The sequence below is a fragment of the Pteropus medius genome, unplaced genomic scaffold (assembly GCF_902729225.1).
Source record: "Pteropus medius unplaced genomic scaffold, Ma_sr-lr_union100, whole genome shotgun sequence".
NCBI lineage: Eukaryota > Metazoa > Chordata > Mammalia > Chiroptera > Pteropodidae > Pteropus > Pteropus medius.
Window position 1 is genome coordinate 6,510,475 of NW_024352786.1, and position 24,934 is coordinate 6,535,408.

A 24,934-nucleotide genomic window follows, 5' to 3' on the forward strand; every position below is an offset into this window, starting at 1 on the left:
AAGGGGTGGACTTGGCAGCCAGGGAAGTGAGCTGCTCAGCTCTCCCTTCAAGACGTACCTGTAGTGAGGAGTGCACTCAGCTGATGGCCCCAGCCACAGCGTCTTCAGGATCCACTGCAGCATTTAAGCTGGATATGCTGCCCCTGAGAGCTCCCAGCCAAAGGGAAGTCAGCAGAGGTAACAGGGCCTGGTCCTTTCTGTCCAGCACACTCTCCTTTATGGACAATCTGCCCTGGAGCTCCCCGATGCGCTGGCAGAGACCTTCCCAGAGCTGCATTTCCATCTGAGACTCTTCCGACCCAGTCCTCCTTTCCGGTTCTTCCCCTGTCACACCTGAAAGCCTTTACTGACTGCTCCTGCTCCCTCGCTCCTTTGTCTTTCACAGGCGTTTCCTCTATCCATCTCTTGCACTTCTAACTATCTTGGTGTAACATCCATCTTGGGATCTATCTTGAGTCTCAGAGGACCCAAACCGATGCAGCCTGTCTTTTGAGGCCACAGAAATGAGGCCGCTACCAGGACATCACACGCAGGCGGTTTCTGTTCTCTTCAGGAAGAAGTCACTTATCTCTGTCTCTCGCTTCCTTATCATAAACCTAATTTGTAGATCATAAAGAGTGGAGCGCCCTGAAGAATGAAATTTTAGTTTTCTTTTATTTTATACTTGGAAAACTAACACAGGCACGGGTTTTCTCCTTTCCCCTTTGACTGTATATACCAGTTCCAGTAAGAGGAGGCAAGGGTCGCTCACAGAAACGAGTGCTGATCTGCACCGGGAAAGGTCTGATTATCGTGTCATTATCTTGTCACAAGAAGCAAACCACAGAGACCTCTATTCCTTTCCCTCTTTGCCAGCTCTGGAAACCAACTTCAGCTTTGTTCAGCCAGGATCCAGAATCAGTTATACTTTTAGCATTTGAGACCTTGCATTTTTATAGCATTTTTATTAATGATGAACTCAGAAAGCAAGCTTTTTACAATTAACTTTCCTCCCAACATCCTTCTCAGTTATCATGAAACGGCCATAGCAAAACTATTACCTCTTCTTGATGGAACAAAAAACACACACGAAGTTTAATAACTATTAGAAAGGCAATAGAGAGACAATGGGAAGTCAAAACTAAAATTCAAATTCCTTCCAGTTCTGTACAGTACCCACCATGTGGATGTCTCATGGTACCAGCCTCTTGAGGTCCCAGGTTTCCTCATGTCTGGTTAGAAATGTGTGTGTGTGTGTGTGTGTGTGTGTGTGTATTGTGTGTGTGTGTGACACACTCTTGTGTGTGAGGGGATGTGCATGACAAACTTGATGATGAGAAGATGTTTGGTTAAAAGTTAATTTCTTACCTGACAGGTAAGTGACTTGCCAAGGTGACACAATCTAAGTAGACAGAGTCTCCTGACTGTGAACACAATGCTTTGCCTCCTGCTGATGTTCCAGCCACATATTTAGGGTGTTTCTGAGTGTGCTCCTTGTCCGCGACCCAAGTCCCTACAGGATCATGATTAACTTAGTCTAGTTGCCTGACCGAGATCCTAATTATACATTCACTTTTTAGCATTTGCTGTATGTGATTATTTCCCAAATGGCTCTGATTTCACCACCCCAACCCTTAATAGTCTCTGCAAAAGAAGGGTAAACACTTTGCTAGTAAAAAATTGGGGGTTTATATCATCTTTTATTTTATTACGGTCCACAAATATATATAAATGGAATCATTATAGAATTCATATCTTAAGGCACTTAAGTTAAGGAATCTGTTGTGCTTGCTCTCTTATTTCAGTCATTAAAGCATGAGAAGTAAAACTGCCAACATAATACTCAGTTTGAAGCTTAAAGTTAGTGGAATAAATTAAGTACATTCAGAAATCTCAAGTAAAGAATTAACAGGCTAGAGGCTAAACTAATAATCTTGACATGGTTTGATCATCACTTGGTTTATTCTTAGTACCCATTTACCTTTTTTTATTTACAAATCTAAAAGGAATGCAAATTCTGCCTTTAGGGAATGCAATAGTTATTAAACAGAAGAGACACTTCCATGCATTCTCTGTAACGCAGGACATTTATATTGCTTTAAAACACTAATCTCTCATGTCTTGAGCCTCTTACTGAGCAGTGAATGTTTATCTGTGCGCAGTCCATTTCTCTTTTGGCTGGGATTTTCTTTCTGGTCCGGGGCACCCTCACTGAGCAATTCCAAGCGTGTTTCCTTAGGCATCTGCAAAACAGGCACACAAACTCCAGCGGACAGATGCTCCACCTCTAATCTGCCCTGCCTCCCAGGGCTGATCCACAGGCCCAAGGACAAACACAGCACAGTGGAGATCACAACAAAACATGATACTCGTCGTTCCTCCCTAACTCTGACTAGTATCTTCCACAGACATTTGAAATGTGATGTCGACATAAAATCTGGGGCTCCAAGCCAATATTTTAGAGATGTATGTTAACTCTGCTAACACTGAAGTAGGATTTCCCACAGAGAACTCCCTTTTTTGGAAGCTCTTTTTCAATGTTTGCTCAATTCTTACACCTGTGATTCTGTCCTAGACAGATAATCATTGATTTCTAGAACTGGTTTGTGCTGTACCAAGATACAGAAGCAGTCCTGTTAGTGAATCATCTGCTCTCATTCAGATGGCTTAATGTTTTGCAGTCTGGAAAAGGACTTTGCTAACTGCCCTGGATGTGCAGGCCGGCTCAAGGCACTGAGTGTTCCTTTATGGGTCAGAGTCATAAACAAATTATGCAACAAAGCTCCTCAAGTTTTTTGCCTTACTGTTTCCCCGACCCAGAGAGCGCTTTCTCACACCCGGGCAGCTCAGGGAGAGAACGGAAAGGCCCTCTGTTGGAAGCACATCAAATGCAGAAACTAGGCCACTCGGTGCCAGATGGTTCCCAGGCCCCAGTGGCCGTTGGAAGTCTCTGCTTCAGTTCATTTCAGGACCAGACTCTGGCATTGTGGGGCCATGCTGCTAATGCGCCTGTCGATTTTAAGGAGGAGCATGTGGGAATCTGAGGCAGTGTCAGGCGGTCTTCAGCGTAAACAAGAAAGTGTTTAGGACACATATTATCATCTCTCTAGATTTTTAATGCCTTCTTTGTGGGCCTGAGGGGTTTTTGGTGTTGTTATGGGAATGATCCTATAAGAATGGTTCTTTTGCTTTTTTCCTTTCAACTGGTCTGATACACGCCTTGAAATTTAATTGTGCACTCAAAATTGCAACAATAAGCCAACCCTAGCACAAGTGGTTTTATTCTAAATGTCATTGTACAATTTTTTAAAATTTGCATTCCTTTTTCATAAATTCCTAAAGTTTTAAAAGTTTCCCTCAAGAATAAAGGTAGCAGACTCTTACCTTTGTTCTGCATGGTGTATTATCAGAGACCACACTCTCAGTTTGGGCTCCAATGGCTTCTTCTAAAACTACATCAAGAAAGGTACAATGGAGAAGACAGAACATAAAAATCTCAAAAACTCCTTTGGCATCTACAGAAATACCCTTAAGAATAAGGAGGTAAAATGCATTTAAAAATGTGTCAGACTGAAAATCGCTGCTTCTAGGCTTTTATTGTAGTGTTTCATCGTTATCACTTACAAGTGGCACTGACACCATGTTAGCTATACCTTGGTCACTTTATTCAAAGGAAATTCTTTGGCCCATCACCAATAACGCTTAAGCTCTGAGTTGACTTTTAAGTAATAGTAACAGACTTGCCGCAACCTCTACCCTTTCTTCAGCCGGCCATTCAAGGACTCAGAGGACATGCAGGTATGTAAGGAATACTTGCCAGGTTTGGGTGTTGGTATACTCTTTGTCCAAAGGAAATGACTTAGTACAAGTAACTCTAGCTGACTCTCGAGTTCCCAAACATTAATTATGGACTGTATGCTACATCGATTCCTAGCTTCTCAGCCTTGTCCTGGCCTAAAAGGCTGATAAGGGAGCAGAGAAGTCGAATCTTAAAAATATAACCAAAGCAACAACAAAAATTTTAACATTCGACATTGCTTTATGTAACATGGTTTTAAACTGCTATTTTACTTTCTTATATCAACCTAATTGTATAATATAAATAAATAAAAGATAAATTCCTATGACAGGCTATAATTTTGAATGACAAGCTGAAGTTCTCAAAAAAATTAAATTGTAATAAGTGAAATACACAAAATCAAATGACTCAGTATATAGCAAATAATTGTTAACCTATAGACTATAATTTTTATTAATAATGTTTCACGTATCTTCACAACACAATGTTCAAATACTGTACACTGGAGCAGCAGTTCCCAGCCTTTTTGGCACCAGGGACCAGTGCTCTTACGAGAATCTAATGCCTGATGATCTGAGGTGGAACGGAGGCGGTGATGCTAGCGTTGGGGACTGGCTGCAAATACAGATGATGCTTCGCTCACTTGCCCACTGCTCACCTCTTGCTATGCGACCCGGTTCCTAACAAGCCACGGACCGGTACCGGTCCTTGGCCTGGGAGTTGAGGACCCCCGCACTAGAGCGTTTGTGGTGTATAGTACAATGCAGACATGCAGCTTTTTAAAAAGTGAAAACAAATGGTAAAAATAAAACTGTGTGCTATTTCAATAAAAGCTTAGGTTTTGAGTGGTATGAGTACAAACAGAAAATTTTGATTTAAGCAAGAGCTCATGATGTAGTTATTATTTTTCAGCTCTCCTTTTCTAGTTCTAAATACAAAGTTAACACTCATTCCTGCCCTCTTTCATGTCCGTCATGAATAACAAGATGCACAGTCATGTATGACCAAGCGTGGGTTGAAGGTGGGAAGCATGGGTGTTGGGGACAAGGAAGCATCTTAAAAATAAGTGGACAGACCTGTCAGAATCTCATCGAGTTGGTCCACCATAAACTTTGCATCTTCTTCAGTGAAGCACATAGGTGGTTTTATTTTAAGCACATTTCTATGAGGTCCATCAGCACTGAGAAGCACTCGCTTTTCTTTCATCCTAATTTCGAAACAGGAAATACATGTGAGGGCATACAAATGATAACTAAGATTCTATAAGAATGATGTGAAAATGACCAGTTTACTATTTTGCATGCAAAAAGCCCACATTTATAAATTGCATGTGTCTTAAACTTTCCTTAGTTGGAGAGATGGGAGGAAATAAAAGAAGCTTTCGAGAGGGTGGTTACCCAGAACCCAGACAGAAATGGAGTGGGAGTGCATTTACTTGTAAATAACATGCTGAGCTTCAGCTGTGGCAGGAGTCCTTCTCTGAGGATCCTTTACTAAGTCAATTCCGATAAAAAGGCCAACGCCCCTGAGGGAGGTAAGGAAAGAAAACTTGACACACATTCATTGTCACACTGCATTGTCACAAAAATTAACACTCTCCTTAGATTTCAGTTTAATTTAAGGCTAAATGTGACTCCTTTTAAGAGTAACTGTAATTAATTCTAATTCAAGATATCAATCCAGTATCTGCAGCTCTTCCTAGTTTTTGTCATCCAGTTTTTTCCCCATCTCTTAACTGTAAAAGAAAAAGGCTTAAAAACAACCTCTTTGGAGTATTTAGTTTGTCAAAACATTAAAGATAATAAATGTTTAATATTTATATCTATACATCTATGCAAAATATTGAGTTTTCCAAGATATTATTTTAAAATAATTTTTAGTTTAAAATTACTTTAAATTACTTTAAAAGTAAGTTACTTTAATCCCTTCCTTTCATCTTTTTGGTGCTGAAATTCTCATAGCTTTATCTTTTAAAAAAAGTATAAAAGTCGGGAAAGATATACATCCAAAATTTAATAGTAGTGATGATATCTTGGGTTCTCAATTAAGAATGAGTTTTGTTTTTTATGTTTTCAGTGTTTTCTAGATTTGGTTTTATGTAATTTATTTTAAATTTATAAGATAAAATGTTAGCTAATTTCACCTGGAAAAATGAATAACTACATGACAACATCATGATGAACATACCTGATATCTCCTATCAAACTGTGCTTAGCCTTCTGTTTATTTAGTAACTCAGTAAGATAATTCCCTACTCTTGTGGCATTTTCTTGAAGGTCTTCATTTTCAATTACATCTAGGACGGCCAAACCAATAGCAGAAGATACTGGATTTCCTCCATACTTCAGAAAAAAAGATTAATGAGAAAACATAATAGTTGAATTAGTGGAATTGCTTCAACTATGAGAAATATGGCTCAAACATAAGCAAGCAAAGATATAATTTCAATAAAATTTTCTCTTGTGATATTAATTTCACAGATTTAGAATATAGCATGATTCTATTCATTCGGAATTAAAGGAAAATTCATTCCAAATTATATTCTCTTGCTGCATAACTAGTATGCAGGAAATTTATCAGGAAATTTATTGGTTTATCTAAACAAAATATAAACAACGTGTTGGGAATTAAGAATTTCAGAGTGTGGTTTAGTGAGGGGGATATAGTTTTCTGCCCTTGAATAGTGTAAAAAGAACTAAGAAATGACATTTTCTTTAAATAATTTACATCCTTAGATAACAAATCCTATTATGTATTGTACAAACTACAATAATTTTTCTAAGCTTAAAGCTTATGGCTTTTGGGAGTAAAACCAAGGAAATAAAAATTCAGTATGTCCTATGACAGTCCTATAACTTTTATGGTACTGAATTATCTAAACAGAGAAGTTTAAAAAATTTAAATATGACACAAAACAAAACAAAAAATTATATCTGTTAATGAAATATCATAATGTCTAGAGTTTAGCAGGGAAGCCATCTATCAGTGGAATAATTAATAAGAACATTTGAGGAAGGGGAAAGATACAGAAGGGAAAATGTAAGAATTGTGCCAGATTGATGAAACACGTCTAGATTAAAGTTTGGCTAGGGTCCTGGACTGATTAGCTGGCAATATTGAGTTTTAACCTTTACTCTATAGACAAGAAGTATAGAACATGCATTATTTTTCCCTCTTAGCAGTAAAGTCACAGATCAAAATATACCGTATTGAAATACTCCATCCCCGAGCTGCTGAAGGCCTCTGCAATTTCTTTGGTTGTTACCACACATGCCACAGGGTGGCCATTGCCCATTGGTTTTCCCATCGTGACGATGTCTGGAACGAAGTCTTCGCCATGCATTTGGAAGCTCCAAAAATGTTTCCCGACTCGTCCAAATCCTACCTGAACTTCATCAGCTATAAACACACCCTCTGCTTGGTGTACATATCTGAAAAGCAAAAAGACAGTCTAAATGCCTTCAGGTCGCTGAGAGTCCCCATACCCACCCACAAAGATACAGATTGTTAGGACTTAAAAAAAGAATGTTGTTAACTTGAAGCCTGTAATCTTTATTAAAAATATGTCAGTGCTCAAAATGATTTTGAAATATAATCACATAATTTCCAGATTAGATTTATTCTACATTGTTTGGGTTCGTTCTACTTAAAGTAAACTCTTCTGCAGTATTTTACGTGGGAAGAGAAAGTTGTGAACAAGAAGTAGTGTTGAGCAGGGTTAATCTTACTAACTGGTAAGGCTATGGCAACAGCCAATGAGAAGGCTGTCAGGCTAGGGGCTGAAGCAGAGTCCTGGAAGTCCCCACGATGGACCACATATAAGCCCTTTATTCGCTGGATCTTGGGAACATGGAGGAATTCTGGGAGTCCTGGGGTGGCAGGCACTCCAATGTGGCGATATACCAGCTAGTTTGGAAGTACTTCAATATTTTAACGACCAGTATGGCCCTATAGAATCGTCACGGTGCCCTCAGTTTGACCAAGGGTGCCCACGTTAAGTACATACTCTGCCACTTTCTGGAAGTAGCCTGCTGGAGGAATTATTTGTCCGCCACAACTCTGCATGGATTCAGCAATAAAGGCAGCAATCTATATAAGAGAAGATGGAGTCAAAGTCCATTAGGTCCCCCTCACACCACCTAAAAAAAGAGGACTTCTTATAAAGCAGGTTTAAAAAAAAAATGGCTGAGAATGGACCTGTGGCAACTGGCAAATAGGCCATTTGATGAAAAAGAAAAGATGTTTATGCTGGAAAAGCAATTGATCTGAAGCATTAGTTTCTGAAATTCTAGGGTATCAATGAAGCTACCATGAAAAAGGGGAGAAAGCTTTCCATTTCTACGTAATTATTTTAAATGCAGTGTTTTCATTTGAATCAACTGACTAAGACTGATATTTTGATCAGTCTTGATATGAATCTCTAAAAAATTACCCAGCTTCTGAATACATGACTGTGCTGCCTGTTTCCTTAGCTTGGTGAAATAGGACTGTCTGAGCCTGGAATTTGAACTAATGAAATGAGAGGGTGATCTGAGGCCATATACTAGTTACTGTGCTATACTTATAGTTCTTGTCCTGAACCAGGTTTAACTCAACAGAATTAGGCAATTCACAATAGGAACTACAGAAGAAGTATTCTAGAAGCTAAGAAAGGAGAAATACGAAATGGATAACACTGAACTAAGAAGAGAAAGCATAAAAATATTATGAGATACGAAGTCAAGCAAACTAAGATTCAGTGTTAGCAGCAAAAGACTATGATCTTGGAAATATAATTTTTTTTTCCCCAGAAGCAGTGTTCATTGTTCATGTAAAGAAGTAAAGGCTATAGTTGAAAAGGAAAAAGTATGAAGCTCCCACAACAGGCAGAGCTTCAGTCTACCTGCGCAGGTACCACGTAGGAAGGTATGAGAATCAAATGGGTTAGGAAGAAAAAGAAGAAACAGTTAAAAAATGCAAATGAGTCTCCAGTCATTAAGACAAGAATATCTGAATGGGGAAAAGCAAAGCCTTTATTTTTACCTCAGTTAAGATTTTTTCTTTACTGTCATGTCGATGCCATAAACATGTGTCAAAACACATTAAAACACCACATAAGTAATCCTCAAATGAGCTGAGAATTGACTGTTAAGCTGAGGACAGTAAGGTGAAGCCTGAGAAAATGGAAAGTCTTTTTCCTCCTCTGGAGGATTCTGGTTCTGTCTTAGACGTCTAGTTCCAGGTCGGAAGAAGCTTGTTCTGCTGTGACTTTTACCCAAGCTCTGCGGCTTCAGGCAAGTCGAACCAGTTTAAGGGAAGCACCAAGGCTCCCTGTGGATCCTGGAGACATCACTGGTCCTGAGGCTCCAGGGCCACTCTGCCTCTTCCCTTCCCATCACCATATACTAGCCCCTTGTGCTGCTCTCCATCGGAATAGTTTGTCCCTGGCCTATCGCCTTCCTTAATCCTCTCTTCCCTGCCCCTTTGGACCAGATTCTGCATCCCACTGGGAGGTCAGCGTTGGAACAGAAGCAGTGATTGTATTTCCAGGGAAAATAAAAATAGATTGTCTTAGAGGTATGACTATAATAACACGATTTTTGAACTCTGAATCAAATGAAAACGTAACCAGAGGAGAAAAGAGAATTGAGATCTAATTCTTTCCCATCTCTCTAATGTATCATAGTGATTTAAATCCTTTTTATAAAAGATGTTAAAATGTTTCCAAAGATGTAAACACAAACCTTCCTTCCACTCTCATGAGCTTCTTCAATAATTTTCTTTACTTCGTCTGCATAAGCGCTGGCTGGGTCTGCATGGTCTTCTCTATATTTTCCTCTGTAAGTGTCTGGAGTTGGTGCCTGAAAACATCAAATGATACAGTTTCTCACGATTTGCCTCTTGGACAAATGAGCCTTTAAAATTTGGCATTTTCCCACAAGGGCTTATTAGAAGGGTGACCATATGGACTTAAGTGATTGTAGGTTTTTTAGTTCTGTAACATTTCTGAATTCTGTAAGTACTGAAATCTTTGCATTGTGAACGGGAGCTTGGATTTGCACCCAGACCCTTTTAAGTCAAGACTGCATCCCTATTCACACAACGACCAAATTCAGATCAACAAGTATGATTATATTATTTGAAAATTTCGATGAATGGAAACTGTATTAACTACTCTAGATTGAAAATAAACCAACACTTACCAACTATATAGCAAACTGTAATCAGTCAGAAAACTAGAGTGCCTTCGCATTGATTCAGATCTTAAAATTCTGAAAGAAGGTTTCGATGATTCCCTTAAGAAAGTCTACTGATGCTTAATTAAACCAAATGAGTTTTCCTGTTTTAACAACTTGATTGGTTTCTTTATTTTGTTTCCTATTTATTTTAGTTAATAAATCTATATAATAATTTAGCATAGAGCAATTTAATTTTAAGACAGTCATCCACACTTAATTCGACTCTGAATTTCAAGCTGACATCAGTGATAGCAAAAGTAACTAAAGATCAAGGGGCAAGAAAAGTAAAATGATAGTTGTGAATAACAGCTATCACTACCACTATACTAATTCGCCCATTGTGTTACGCATCAATGGATTTTAAACCACACTTTGTCATTAAATAGAGCTTTGACTTTAGCAAATCACATACTGCTCTCTGTCTTCGTTTCTTTTACATGGTTTCATTTCAATGAAAGGATTGGACTGGATTATCACTAGGCATTCTTCCAGCACTAACCTTCTGATTCTCAGATTCTAAAATACTTACCACGTGCACAAATTCTTTCTTGACATCTTTGCCCTTTCCAAATTTATATGGACTGATCTCAATTAAAGATGATAGGTGACCATGGTAAGCACTGAAAAGAAAAAGAACAGCAACCAAAATTGCTCAAAGAAGGATGTTTTTCTATCATATAAAAAATAGTATTGCATATCATCTAGGGAGAATCTCACCAAGGATGCCAGATTTAAGCATATGAGATCTAATTTTTCATGGCAAGACTGGGCATTTAATTTGCCAGTTCTCTTTATTCATGTAATAAAACATGAAAAGCCAAGTATGTATTCTCGTAGATAATTTTTTTAGCCAGGAAAAAACTTAATTTATTTCAATTATATGTGCTAAATTAGATTAAATGAATGTAAAAAATAATATTTTCTATAGATCCATAAAAAACTTCATACGTATGTATTCTTTAAATGTATTTTATAGTTACATTCTAGTGAATTTAAAAAGTAACTTTATGCATAGAAGGAGCTCAGTTTCTGTTTAGGATGGCTTTCAAATTATGTTTCATTGCACATGTCAGGCAAATACAGCTTGGTAAGGAACAGAAGTTCTCTTCAAGAACTTCTTGAATTGCTCTATGTTAAATTATGATATAGATTTATTAAGTAAAATAAATAGTAAATAAACCAATCAAGTGCTAAGATTGAGAGGTGAGCAAGTGGCTATGAAATTCCTTTCTCTCAATTGAAATGCAGGTGGCTGTGTATTTCCCTTTCTGATTCTTGCCTAGAGATGTAATTGGGAGATCTGGAAAAGAAATTATAAAAGGCCCACGAATAGATAATACAAAAAGGAAGGATTTCCCCTATTACAGATTAAACCATGCTACAGAGCCATAGTAATAAAATTAGTGTGGCTTTGGAATAAAAACAAAGAGAAGGAGAGCTCAGAGGTATTTCCACACATAAGTAATAACACAATGGACTCAAGGTAGATTCAATATTTGGAGTAATTATAAAGGTAGTAAAAGAAAATAAAGAACATCTTAGTGATCTTGGGGTTTGGGAAAGAGATACTAAGAAAACTTAGAAAACACAAACCATAAGATAAAAATTTTATGTATTTGATTTGATGAAACTAAAGATTTCTGTTGAAAGACACTAATGCCAAAGTTAAAAAGATATAGATAGGGGAAAGATGTTTGAAATGTCTCAAACTAAGAGATGAATGCCCAAAATGGTGATTCTCAATTCTGCCAGTATATTAGGATCATTTGGAAAATTGAAAAATCTATACTGTTTCCTAGAAATCACTTTAAGAGATTCTCTTTAATTGGTCTGGCATGGGGCCTGGACATTAGTATTAAAAAAAAAAACCCACAGGTAATTCTAAAACATAGTCAAGGTTGAGATCCTCTGATCTAGATTATATGAGCAACAGCAAACCAACAAGAAAAGGATGGAATCTCAATAAAAAAAATGGGCAAAGAATATGAACAGGTAATTTTCAGAAGAGAAATCACAAATGCATAATAAATATGAAGAGATACTTAAACCCATAAATAGAAAATTGCAAATTAAAACAACATTGATATCATTTTATAGGTATTAGATTGGTGGTAAAAATTAGAAAAAATTAGAAAGCAGTATACTATTAGATTTTGGTGAGGATATGGAAAATGGGAAATTTCATGCACTGTGTAGTGTTGCAACCATTCTGGAGATGGATCTGGCAGTATTTAGTAAAATTGGTTATGTTTATAATACCCTTATGGTCTAGTAATCTTGTTTCTGGGTGTTTATCCCAAAGAAATTCTCAGAAAGGTCTATAAGGGCATATGTGCAAGGATGCTCATTGCAGTGTTATTTATGATAGCTGGGGGTAAAAGGCAGTCACACTATCCATCACTGGAAGGAATGACAGGCAATAGTTCCACCCATGTGGTCCCCTATAGAAGCCACTCAAAAAATGTAGCTATTGAGAATGTGAAATGCAGCCATTCTGAATTGAGATGTGCTGTGAATGTAAAACACACATTGGATTTTAAAGGAAAAAAGAGATAGATAAAAAAAAAAAAACAACTTCGATATCTTTTATATTGATTGCATGTTGAAATGATATTTCAAATATAATGGCTACTAGAAAACTTTAAATTCCCTATGTGGCTCACATTATATTTCTATTGGACAGCACTGAACCAGAAGAATAGAGGTACACCCAGCAACGTAGAATCTTGAAAAAGTGCCGAAGGAAAGAAGCAGAATTAGCAATGTTTGTAAAATTAAAACAGAGGCACATAAAATAACATACATTTTACAAGAATACAAACATAACAGATATACATTAGACACACTAGTGTTCTACAGGTAGGGGAGAATGAGAATAAAAGAGAAACAAAAAATCAATTGTGGTAGCTCCCTACCCCCAAAGATGTTCTCATCCGAAACCTTGGAACCTAAGAATATGTTATATGGCAAAGGGGATTTTGCAGATGTGATGGAATTAATATCTTGAGATGGAGAGGTAATCCTGGAGGTCCAATGTAATCCTATTTTCATAAGTGAAAAGAGGCAGGGGGATGGTGGTCAGAGACATGGAGGTGACATGAGGATGGAAGTAGAGGCTGGAGTAATGTAATGACTGCCTCTGAAGATGAAGGAAGGGACCATGAGCCAAGGAATACAGATGGCCTCTAGAAGTGGGACAAAGCAAGGAACAGATTCGCCTCTAGAGCCTCCAGAGGAACCCAGCCTTATCGACACCTTGATTTTAGCTCAGAGACCCATTTTGGACTTTGACATAGGAACTTTAGTAGAATGAATTTGTTTTGTTTAAGTCTCTAAGTTCATTACAACAACAATATAAAACTAATACACCAACCAACACATACAGCGAGAGAAGCCTGCAGAGGGCAAGAAATAAGGTGCATGCTTGATTCAACCCTTTGTGTCTGAGATTTTTAAAAAAATCTTCATAAAGATGGAAATTGTTCGATTTCTTGTTTAAAATGTAATAAACTCATGTTTGAGAGGTAAAATTGAATAGTGACTGTTAATAGTCATAAACTAATGAAAAACTACTAACTTTTACTTGGCTGCATCTTTTCTTTAAAATTTGCTCTAAATTGTTATCTTTTAAATTACTTACAGTACATAATCACAATAGTGAAGTGAATGCTTGAATTTTTAAGAAACTAATCATATTTTTATCTTGAAAAAGATTGAGTTATACATTGTAGTGGCTCAATAAATAGTTAATGTGTGAAAACTAAGCCCCGATTCATATAAAGCTCATCTGGCCATGACCACAGCACCCAAAGGAGCCTCCCCTGTTTTCAGGTTCTTGAAGGAATTAAGTATCTTGCAGGCCTAACCTGGTCTTAATACCCTAATATGTAGTAAAAATCACTACGCCACATATCTGCTCTCTTCTACATGTGTTTATGGTATTAGCATGGATAGGATCAGTACGGTTTTGTCTCTGAAGAAGCTTCTTGCTTGAAGATCTTTTACCCAAGACTTACTGGTCAAGAGTGATTACATCTTGGTGGCCTCTGAACTGCCGAGCCAGGCGCAAGGCTAAGTCGTTGGCTTCAGATCTATAAGATAACAGAGAAGGAACAATGTGGCATAAGCTGTTTTAAAAATATTTCAAAATTTTAATTAAAAAGTTATAAGATTCTAGTTAAAGTGGTCTCCTCCTCATCCAAAGGGTATGCTAGTTCCAAGACCCCCAGTGGATGCCTGAAACTGCAGATAGTACCAAACCCTGTATATACTGTGGTTTTTCCTATACGTACACACCTATGATAGTTTAATTTGTAAATTAAGTAGGAGATTAACAACGATTACAATCAAACACAACAATTATAACAATGTACCGTAATGAAAGTTATGTGAATGTGGTTTCTCTCTAAAATTATCTTATTGTATTGCATTCGCCTTTTCATTCAAAGGAAGCACTTATTGGCTTCTCTTTGATATATCCAAATTACCAGCACCACTGCTCTTGTGCTTTGGGGACTTATTCAGTAAAATCATGATTACTTGAACACAAGTACTGCTACACTCTCAGGGATCAGACAGTCGATCTGGTCACTGAGAGGGCTACTAAGTAACTACCAGGCAGGGAGCGTGTGCAGTGTAGAAACACTGGACAAAGGGGTGATTCACGTCCTAGGTGGGACCGAGCCAGATGGTGCGAGATTTCATCATGTGACTCAGAATGGCACACAATTAAAACTTATGCATTGTTTATTTCTGGAATTTTCCATTTAATATTTTCGGATTGCAGTTGGCCATGGGTAACTGACTGCAGAAAGTGGAATCCTGAACAAGGGGAAATGATTGTATTCAAAATTTATTAAGAAATAAGCTGAACTTCTCTCCTTCCCCTTTACTCTTGGCTATCCAACAATCTCACTTCATCTTTCTACTACAAGTTCCCTCGATAAAGAATGAGACACACAGAAGAAACACAATACAAATGAAGGACGTGCTTTCCATTTTAAACTTTAGTTTAGTTCGGCCACACCAGTAGGTGACTAACTTCGAGGACACATTATAAGAAGCCTGCCTTAAGCCTGATCCATCCCTGGAAGGAATGGAAATGTGAGGGCTCATTGACTTGGCTACTAAACTCTGTTATACTGGCCCAGACTTGGCTACTAAACTCTGTTGTACTGGCCCAATATTTGATTGAGTCTTTATCTATAAAATGAAGGTCGTAATTTTTCTATCTGGTTCAGAGAGTCTACCTATACTACTCAGACACAAAGGAAGAAAAGAATCATTGTGGAATGTTTTCTATCTGCCACACATCATTCTAATTGTTTTGTTTGTTCTCATAACTACTCTGCCAGGCAAGTATTGCCATCCCTTTTTTATGGATGAGGAAATAGCCTCAGAAATTATGTGACCAGAATAAATTCTCATAGCTAATAAGAGGCAGAGTCAATTTTCAGACTGAAGCCTGTTTAACTTCAAGATCATTCTTTGTATTAGCCCTAGCTCTATCGCCTCCAGATAGTATTATCTGGGGTTTTTCCCTCTTTGACAGCATAGGATTCTTTAGCAGTGAAAGTCAAATATTACGCTATTTAATTTATTGAAAGCAAGAATGCTTTATAACAAAATATCTTAAGTCTGTACAAAGAGAAAAGAATGATCTTTCGGTTAAAAATTTGCTTTTAAAATGAAAAGAGAAAGGTGAACCACAGAATCATCTAATCAAACATTTTCAGAATTTTTAATAGTCAATTTTAACACATACATACATATATATCATTTTTAAATATGAATTTATACTGTATATCCAGATTTACTCACAATGTGACATTTCATTGTAAGCTTTTCACATGTCACTAGGAATATATTTGCAAAACATACTTTTTAATGTTTGTACAGTATTCTATAGAATGGATATATAATAATTTGAATTTGAAGTTAAAAGTTGGACCATATCTATTCACTTGAATTTATCCCTTCCTTCTTTGTTTTTGTGTTGCAGAAATATGTTCAATTGCCTAAGGAAACAAATCAATCAAAAATCTTACAAAAGTTATAGCTTGTTTAGTAGAGTTCTTTCTGTGTTAAAATTTCATGTTTTCAAAGAACTACCTGGGCTCATGGATACTTTAGCTACTTATTCTACTGCCTGAAGAAGTGAGGGTCATTCAACTAGTTAGGTTTTCTCACGTGAACACCAGACTTGATTATTTTTGCCATGGTTATGACCTAAGTATCTGCCCTTTGGGGATACTTAAGGGGATGCCTTCTCCATCTTTCACAGAGGAAGCATGGCAATAAAAAGTTGAGTGGCATGCATGTGTTAATCAACAGAATGTTGTTATAGGCTGTGCTCAAAAGCCTTGGAACATGATGTCTGGTGTCCTATCTATAGCAGACTCATGGAGTAAAGCAGAAGAACCAGACTGGTCTGGTCCCCAGTGTATGGTTACTTAGTAAATGGCAGGAATGTCAGGAAACCTTTTTAGACATCTGTGCTCCACCGCAAATCAAAAAGAAAAGGTATGTGCGAGAGAGTAATCAAAGAGATTGCTGGGAATGAGATGGGTGGGAAATCGGGAAACATACCCTGAATTTGTAAAATAGCAAACAGAGAGTTTCTCTGGCAGGGTTGCGGAAAGGCGCTTGGCGTACTCCACAATGTTGTCGTGGAGGAATCGAGAATTTGTATTTAGCAGTTCCATCTGTTTCAGGGCAGCTTTGAGCACTTCTGGGTGACAATGTCCCACTAAAATTGAAGAGACAAAAGCCAAAGACATGAGTTACAATACTAAATGCCTGGCAAGTGAGGGGGTTTCTGAAGCAAGGAAACAAAAGTTGAGCTTCTTTTTGACCCACATTTTGCTGCAACTTTCCTCTGCTAGGACTCTGGCTCCGTTCTGCAAAGGAACTGCAGCCACGGCAATTCCCGGGACAAATAAATATTAATGGTGCCAAGTCTGCCTTACTCCATAAAGGTTTCCTTCAAGACACAACAAGACAGGACAGTTACCATGGGCGACGTTGTTGATGCAGTCCAAGTACTGTTCGCCTTTCTCATCAAACATGTACTGCCGCTGGGCTCGCACTATTTTGATGGGATCCGCAGCAAAGAAAACTTTGCATGAGGGCCTAGAAATAATGAAAGGAAACACTCTGGTCTGCTAGTGTTTTTCCTTCTTCACGAAGGTCATGATAAGTGGAAAATTACAATTACATAAAGGAAAGGGAAAACACAATCTGAGTGACATGTTGTTTTTTTTAAATTTCTTATCAGCCAGGAACCTTTTACCTTAATCCCCCATTCGTGACACTGCTCATATTTCTTATGCTTGTTATATTAAATTTGCCATGATTTGACAACCCTATTTAGAGGCAACTAGGATCAACTCTGACAGCTCTTATTATGCACACCAATAACTAATTTTCCTTTGGGAAATGTTATTCTATCAGGAAAAACAAACAAACTTTTTTTGAGGCATACTATATGTCAGGAACTGACAGATATTACAAGTTTTATTTCATTTAATCCTCTCAACAATTATACGAAATAGGAATTATTATCATTCTCATTTTTATAGGTGAGGACACTGGGACACAAAGAAATTGAGGGACTTGTTCAAGGTTACACAGCCAGTAAGTGAGAAAACCAGAATTTAAAAGTAGATTGTCTTATGTCATGCCTAAGATAATACTTGCTTGCTTTCTCTCTAGCTCCTTTTAATCTAATTTATAAAGAAATAAATAGCACTAAAGGCTAAACACAAATAATTTAGTGTTAAATACTATGAAAGATTTCATGGGAGATCACTTTTATATCTTTGAGTGGTTTTTGTTCTGTATCAAATGGATTTTCCATTCTTAAGTAATAAAATCCAGTTATTCTTCTTACCCCCTAATCCACTCTTTTGAGCATAATAAAGTGATCCATATTTTTGGTTATTCGAATGAATACTTGGGAGTGTAAATTTTAGCAACATAGAAACATTGCAAAATTTTCTGATCTTGGCTCTATGAACATTTAGAAACTAAAACATATTATTTTTATTTTGGTGATTTCATATGCACAAAAAATGCCACACACATTAGAGGTAGTTTACAAGGTAGATACTTATATATTAAATTGATATGCAATTGTTTAGAAAGTATTTTGATGGTTGTGAATAGGTCATCTTGAATTTTAAAACTGCCTGAGATTAAGGGTCATCAGCTAAAATAAAACTATTTAATGAGAATTCTTATTTGTTCAAGCTCAGTTGTTAGTTTGTACCTACAAGTTAAAATCCAAAGAAAACCTTTGTTATGAATAGGGGTGAAAACTGCAGACTTCACCTTGGCTCAAAGACTTCACCTTGGCTCGTTTATGTACTTTCCTCCTTGACCCTCAGATTTCGGGTAAAATTCTTTCAGTCAGTTCATGGCTACCTTCTTCCTTTTACAGAATTTGTTCCCTTCATGTCAGAAATCATTAGGTTTTCATTGAAATCTAACTATATAGGATTGAAAACTAACAGAAAGGAGTAATGATTAGAAAAAAGGAAAAGGGGCGATTGGGTAAAGGGGAGGAATCTGACCATTTTGACCTTATCACGGGGTTGAGAAATCTCTAACCAGCCTTCTAAACCATTTAGAAAGCTCCCAGGTTGATATCGGGAACCTCCCAGGTTGATATGAGAAATTGCCCATCACTTCTCCAAGGAGGACCCTGGTTCTTTTCTTCCTTGTGTCTCCCAATTTTATCTCTGTTTCTCTCTTCCCCACTCCCCTCCTCCTCTCCCTCTTCCCTACTGACCGAAGCAGGGCTTGTTAATTACATGTAAATATTGCAGACCCTTGGTTTTACAGGGGTTACGGGTCTCAAAAGGCCACAGTCATTCATTTTTACATGTACCTTTAGAAAAAAAAAAGATCACATTTAATAATCTCATTTGCTCGCTCCCGTGAAGCAGAATGTTATTCCTACCTTCATAGAAGAGGAAATTAATTTGACAGAGGTCACACAGGTAACATGACACCCAACTAGGACCAGAGCCCAGGTCTGACAACGTTCAGTCCCATACGCTCACCAGTGCATTTCCAAGTCCTTTATAGCCCGGACAAAACAAACGTAGACTTGAGAGAACACTGCATTTTTAAATTGAAGTGAGGGTGCAGCTTGGGAGACTAAGCAGGGTAAGTAGCATCTTACCCTTAAGAAGGTTGTTTTAAAGTTCTTGTACTAGCTGGGATAACCCTTCACCTCTTAACCAAGCTGCAATAAGTTCACTTTAAACAAAAGTCAGAATTAGTTTGTTTTCATAGCCATTATCAAAAATATTTCCGAGTTCATAGTATTGAATAACTTTCGAGTTGGTGTGAGTGGTACCCTTCCTCCTCCCAGCGCCCATCCCTGGAACGGCGTTCTCTTTCCAGGGCCATTAACCCACAAGGGTCAACTCCGGCCCGCCTGCAGCCCCACTCCTACCCGGGCTGCAGAGCCGGGACCGCGCTGAAGCCGGCTGGGAGGTGCCCTGGCCGGCGGCCGCGCGCAGGCGCTCGGGGCCGGAGGCTGCGGCTCGCCGTCTGCTGTCAGCCGCCCTCGCGGAGCCTCTGCGCGCCGCTCCTGGCTTGCCGGCTCCCTGCCGCGCTTCAGCTCTCAGCCGCCTGCGCCTGTTATTTCCCTGTCTCTGCGCCTTTCGTTGGGGCTGGGGAGCCCTTACCCGATATGCTTCCTCCTCAACGCTAGAGTGTCCTTCTTGCTGTACAGCTCGCACATGGTGGCGGGGCAGCCGGGCGCTCCCAAGGGTCTCCCCTCTCCCGTGTGCGTGCCTCCTTGCCAGCCCGCAGACTGCCTCGGCAGCTGGCCTTTCCTCCTGTAATCCCTCGTTGGGTCCCTTTGCCCCGGGCTTCTGAGGTCACTGGTGGCATCAACTAGGGAGGGTCATCTCCTTTTTAAGTCTTGCCCTGCCTTTGCCCTTCCCCAAGCCCCACCCTCCTCCTCCCCTCCTCCGCCTGATGGCTGCTTGGCAAGTCACTGGAGTAGCCACACATTCGCCCCCCACCCGCCGCTGCGAGTCTGACTCCTGTTCCTGCTCTGCCAATGCTCATTTCTCCTCCCCATCCCTCTTACTTCTTCTGTCTCGCCTTTTATTTTCCTAACTTTGCCTTGCCTTCACCTTTATTCCTCCTCTGCCTGTGAATTCCCTCCTTCTCACTTTTTTTCTTGTTTCTCTTTTTGTGTATGTCAGTATTTTCTTGTAACTATTCAAAGACAGGCACTCTCTGCAGATAATCAGGACTGAACAGTCATCTCCATTCTCACACTGACATACTCCGTTACCAAAACCTACCACAGCTCAACAAAAGTAACAAGTCTTACGCCCTAAGGATAAACGGTGGACTCAGCCTGCTGTTTGTTGGGAGTAATAATGTAGTGTTTCAAACATCCGCCTTAACAATAATTGCACTTCTAATTTCTCTAGTACTAATCAGGTTACAGAACATTCACGTGATTTATCTGGTTAAGCCTGAAAAACAGCCGCGAGGGATGAGCATGAGCATTATCATCCCATTTAACATATGGGGAAAGTGAAGTTGTCCCTGTTCCACATCACACATCTACCTGGTGGTGAACTTGGAATTCATTCCTGGGTTTCTTGACTTCCTTTAAGATGATCTTTCATACTGATCAAATTTGAAGTTAAATATGTGGACAGAGGGGACACTAACAACTATATTAAATCATTAAATCTAGTTCTTAAAATTATATTAAATCTAGTTCTTAAAAGAAGAACTAGAGATCATCTGGTTTAACCCTTCTGTTCTGTAGATAAGAACAGTGAGGCACAGGAAAGATAAAGGCTTATTCAAGGTCATGCAACTACTTAGCTATAGAATTTAGGTCCTTTCATTCTGCGTTTCGAAAGGCGGCAGAGAAAGCCTAACTTATCTATAACGACACACTTGGTAAATGTTTGCAAATGACCTTTCTCTCGAATAAAGTTGTTAGTTTACATTAACGCACTGCAGGAGTAGCAGAATTGCGTTGTCTAAGACAGGCTGAGGAATGGAGTCCTATGAGGGACAGCGTGTTAATAATTCTAGGGTGGAAGGCACTTTAAAAATTTCATAAAATCCCAACCATGTAATCTTGGTGTAGTTCCATACCTAAAAGGCGTTGCCAAATGTATGTCTATTTCAAACCACTTAAATCTGGTGAAGTCACAGATAGTCACTCTCCCTCTAGAAACCTCCGGTGGTCCCTTGTTATTCCCAGTGCTTTATAATATGTCCTTTATATAATGCTAGACTGTCCTGGGTTCTAGCTCAGAAACTATCTGGGCCTCTTGACCTTTTGGAGGCCAAATTTCTTTGTATTTACACACACACACACACACACACACACACGATCTCTCTGACTCAAAGCATTGTACTAAGGCTTAAAAGAAATCACGATTGTGGAATGTTTGTCAGGAATATTTAGATCTCATGCTTTTGTCTTCTTGGTCCTTTTGTGTTTTTTTTTCACCTGACCTCTCAGTAGAGCTGATCTCTCCTTTCTTCTTGAAACATTTTCTCTTGATTTCTTAACGCCACCACACTTTCCTGATTTTTCCCTTCTCTCACGCAACATTTAAATGTTGGTTCCTCTGAAAGTGGGGTCCCACACGCCTTTTTTCCCTCTGCACTCTTTCCTAAGGTAATCTGCAATGACTCCCTTGGATTCAGAACCAGTTGAGGTGCCAGATTTATATCCCCACCCAGATTTTCCTTCTTAGTCCTTGACTCTCCTGTCCACTTCCTTTCTTGAAATCTCCACTTAGAGGTTTCATAAACATTCAAACTGAAGGAGTCCAAAATGGGAGCTTTGATCCCCATCCCCAAATCTATTGCTTCCAATAAGTGCCCACCCCCTCATCACCAGGCATTTATCTACTCATTTAAAACATAGCAAGTAATAACAAGTGTTGGAGAGGTCGTGGGGGAAAAATGATCCCTCATATACTCCAGATGAAAATGTAAATTGGTACATCCACCATGGAAAACAGTATGGAGGTTCTTCAAAAAATTAAGAATAGAATTACCACATGACAGCAATCCCTCTTCTGAGGATTTCCCCCAAAAACCTGAAAACATTTATCTGCAAAGATATATGCACCTAGATGTTCATAGCAGCATTATTCACAGTGGCTAAGATGTGGAAACAATCGATGTGTCCTTTGATAGATGATTGGATAAAGAAGATGTGGTACATATATACCCTGGAATATTACTTAGTCATAAGAAAAGTTGAAATACTGTCATTTGTGACAACATGGATAGATCTTGATATTATCATACTAAGCAAAATAAGTCAGATAGAAAAAGTTGAGAACCATATAATTTCATTTATATGTGGGATATAAAACTGAAAGCAACAAACGAATAAGACAAACAAAAACTCATAGACCCAGACAACAGTTTAGTGGTTACCAGAGGGAAGCGGGGGGAGGTAAATAAGGGTAAAGGGGGTCAAATATATGGTAACTTAAGGAAACTTAACCTTGGGTAGTGAACACACAACGCAATATACATATGATGTATTATTCAATTGTACACTTGAAACATAATTTCTTTACTAATGTCCCAATAAATTTAATAAAAAATAAAAAAATAAGGAGGTGGCTTCATAGTGTAGTGGTTAGCACGTCTGCTTTGCATGCACAAGGTCCTGGGTTCGCACCTCAGGTGGAGCTATGGACCATACCCTGGGTGTGCCATGCCCCGGGTGCACGCAGGGAGTGTGTGGGAGGGGACGAAAAAATAAAAAAATAAAAAATAAAATAAAATAAAACATGTCAAATGCTCACTGTATGTCACCGACTGTTTTGGTTGCTGAAGAAAAACAGTGAACTGGCATGAATGAACCTGCCCTCAGTGGCTCATACTCCAGACCTGCTCTGTCCAGTGCATAGCCACTGGCCGTAGGTGATTAAGGACTTGCAACGTGGCTAGTCTGAATTGAGATGTGCCGTCAGTGTAAAATACACACCGTATTTTGAAGACTTGGTACAAAAAAATGTAAAACCATCTCATTCATTTTTCATATCAATTATTTGTTAAAATAATATTTTGGATACATTGGATTAAGTAAAATATATCATTAAAATTAATTTCGACTCTTTTTAATGTGGATACTAGCAAGTTTAAAATTTCATATGTAGTTTGCATTAATTTTCTATTGGACAGCATTATTGTAGATGGGCAGAATAAACAAGTAAACAAATTAACAAGATAATGGCTTAAGTTGCTTTAACTAAAGTGGTGCCTTGAAGGAAATAAACTAAGAGAAATAATCCTAAACCAGAAAACTGTGTCCTGGATAATTCCTATTTTTTTCTCAGCTCTATCCCAGTGTCAAATTATTTTTAAGGCCTATGGACTCCACTTCAAAACACATCTTAACTCTATCTACTACTATCCTATCTGCTACCACCTTATGTAATCCTTCTGCATCTCGCAAAAGCACTCTGTTAACTCATTTTCTTGCTTCCCCTTCTCACCCTTTCCACCCAGTCCAATCAAGTCCTTTCCATTCTTAATACACATCAATGACATCAGCTTTCTTCTGCAGCTCATTTTGGGGCCCTCTGCCCCAACCGCCTCCCACCCTCAACGCATACCACACTGCTCTCCTTTGTCCTGAATCATTTCAAGGACTTTGCCTTTGCTTAAGTTTCAGTTTAAATGTTCCAGACAGCCTCAGAGAGGTCATTTCTTGACTACTCTGTCTCAATAGTTCTCGATGAATCGAAAAACCTGAACCCCTACCTTGTTCTTTTGCCTTAATTCCTTTCTTTGTTTGGTCTTTATCTGTTTTGTTCATCACTGTACCCAGCACTAGCACAGCTCTTGGTGTATGATAGACTGATAAATATTTGGTGACAGACTGAAAGAGGAAACATAAAGACTTAATACTTTGTTTTTTAAGATGAAAGTTCTTATGAGCCATATAGCCCTTGAAATTGTCCCCTCTGTCTGTGTGATGACTATCAACTTACATTTTTACCATTTCTTTTGGAGAGAAATACTTGACCCATTATGTTTTATAGAAAGCAAGTTACTGTTGCATAAAAGATAATTTCCCCATTGTTTAACTTATTTCACAATGTGGAATATACAATATTAACTAAGTACCAAGGATGGTGTTAAATAAAGAACAGACACACAATAGCACCAAAATAAAGATGGATAAAAGTCAACAGGTAACCCTATACAAAGCTTTGTCAAAAAACAAATTCTACGGTATTTTTTGGTATATTTTCTCATGTACTTCTGCATTGCATGACTATTTGGTAAGAGTGGGCGCTGGGGTGCCTTTTCCCCCAGAAGTTGACGTTTGCTCAGTTTTGGTCCTGACCCTATTGATTGGCTCACCCTATTGAGTTTGTTCTGACTCTGAGGTCACAGATTTCTCAACTATCTAGGTTTGGCCAAACAATCCATACTTGTGCATGACTGACATGAGAAGGCACAGCCAACATGAGCCTGAGACAATAAGAATTCTACTCAATAGTTTGATTTTTGAGAAAAGTCCAAAATGGCAGGTTTTAAATTCCTCGTCAGCAAGAAACATGCAAAGGGTGAACTGTATGTCCCCAACAACAGAGCTTATTATATAATACTCAAGATGGAATGGGGGAATTTTACTAGTTCCTCACTATTTCCTATTATCCCATCTTGCCCTGACCTGCCCTACCCCTCACAGGGACTTGCCTTTTCTGAAAACCATGTACCATCTGGGACAAATACTTGGTGTGATGGTTTGCTGACATGACACATAATATCCAAAGAGGGTCTCCTTTGCCCCTGACAGACCTTACATGACAGTGCAGGTCACACGTCTTAACTTCCCCCAGGAGTCCACACCCACTGATGTCAGCATGTGCATATAACTTTGCACATAGCTTCTAGTTCACAT

General features: G+C 38.6%; 1 protein-coding gene across 1 annotated transcript; it reads right to left on the reverse strand.

The window, feature by feature from the left end:
- Window positions 1-1,665: 1,665 nt before the first annotated feature.
- Window positions 1,666-19,939, reverse strand: ETNPPL (ethanolamine-phosphate phospho-lyase). The gene is made up of 13 exons (XM_039848731.1): window positions 19,695-19,939; window positions 17,009-17,127; window positions 16,585-16,744; window positions 14,013-14,087; window positions 10,526-10,616; window positions 9,502-9,618; window positions 7,785-7,867; window positions 6,984-7,209; window positions 5,966-6,120; window positions 5,214-5,303; window positions 4,855-4,985; window positions 3,364-3,431; window positions 1,666-2,222 (listed from the first exon to the last, which is right to left on the reverse strand). Exons 1-13 carry the CDS (start codon window positions 19,748-19,750, stop codon window positions 2,094-2,096), a joined length of 1,500 nt encoding a protein of 499 aa, XP_039704665.1. The 5' UTR covers window positions 19,751-19,939; the 3' UTR covers window positions 1,666-2,093.
- Window positions 19,940-24,934: the final 4,995 nt, after the last annotated feature.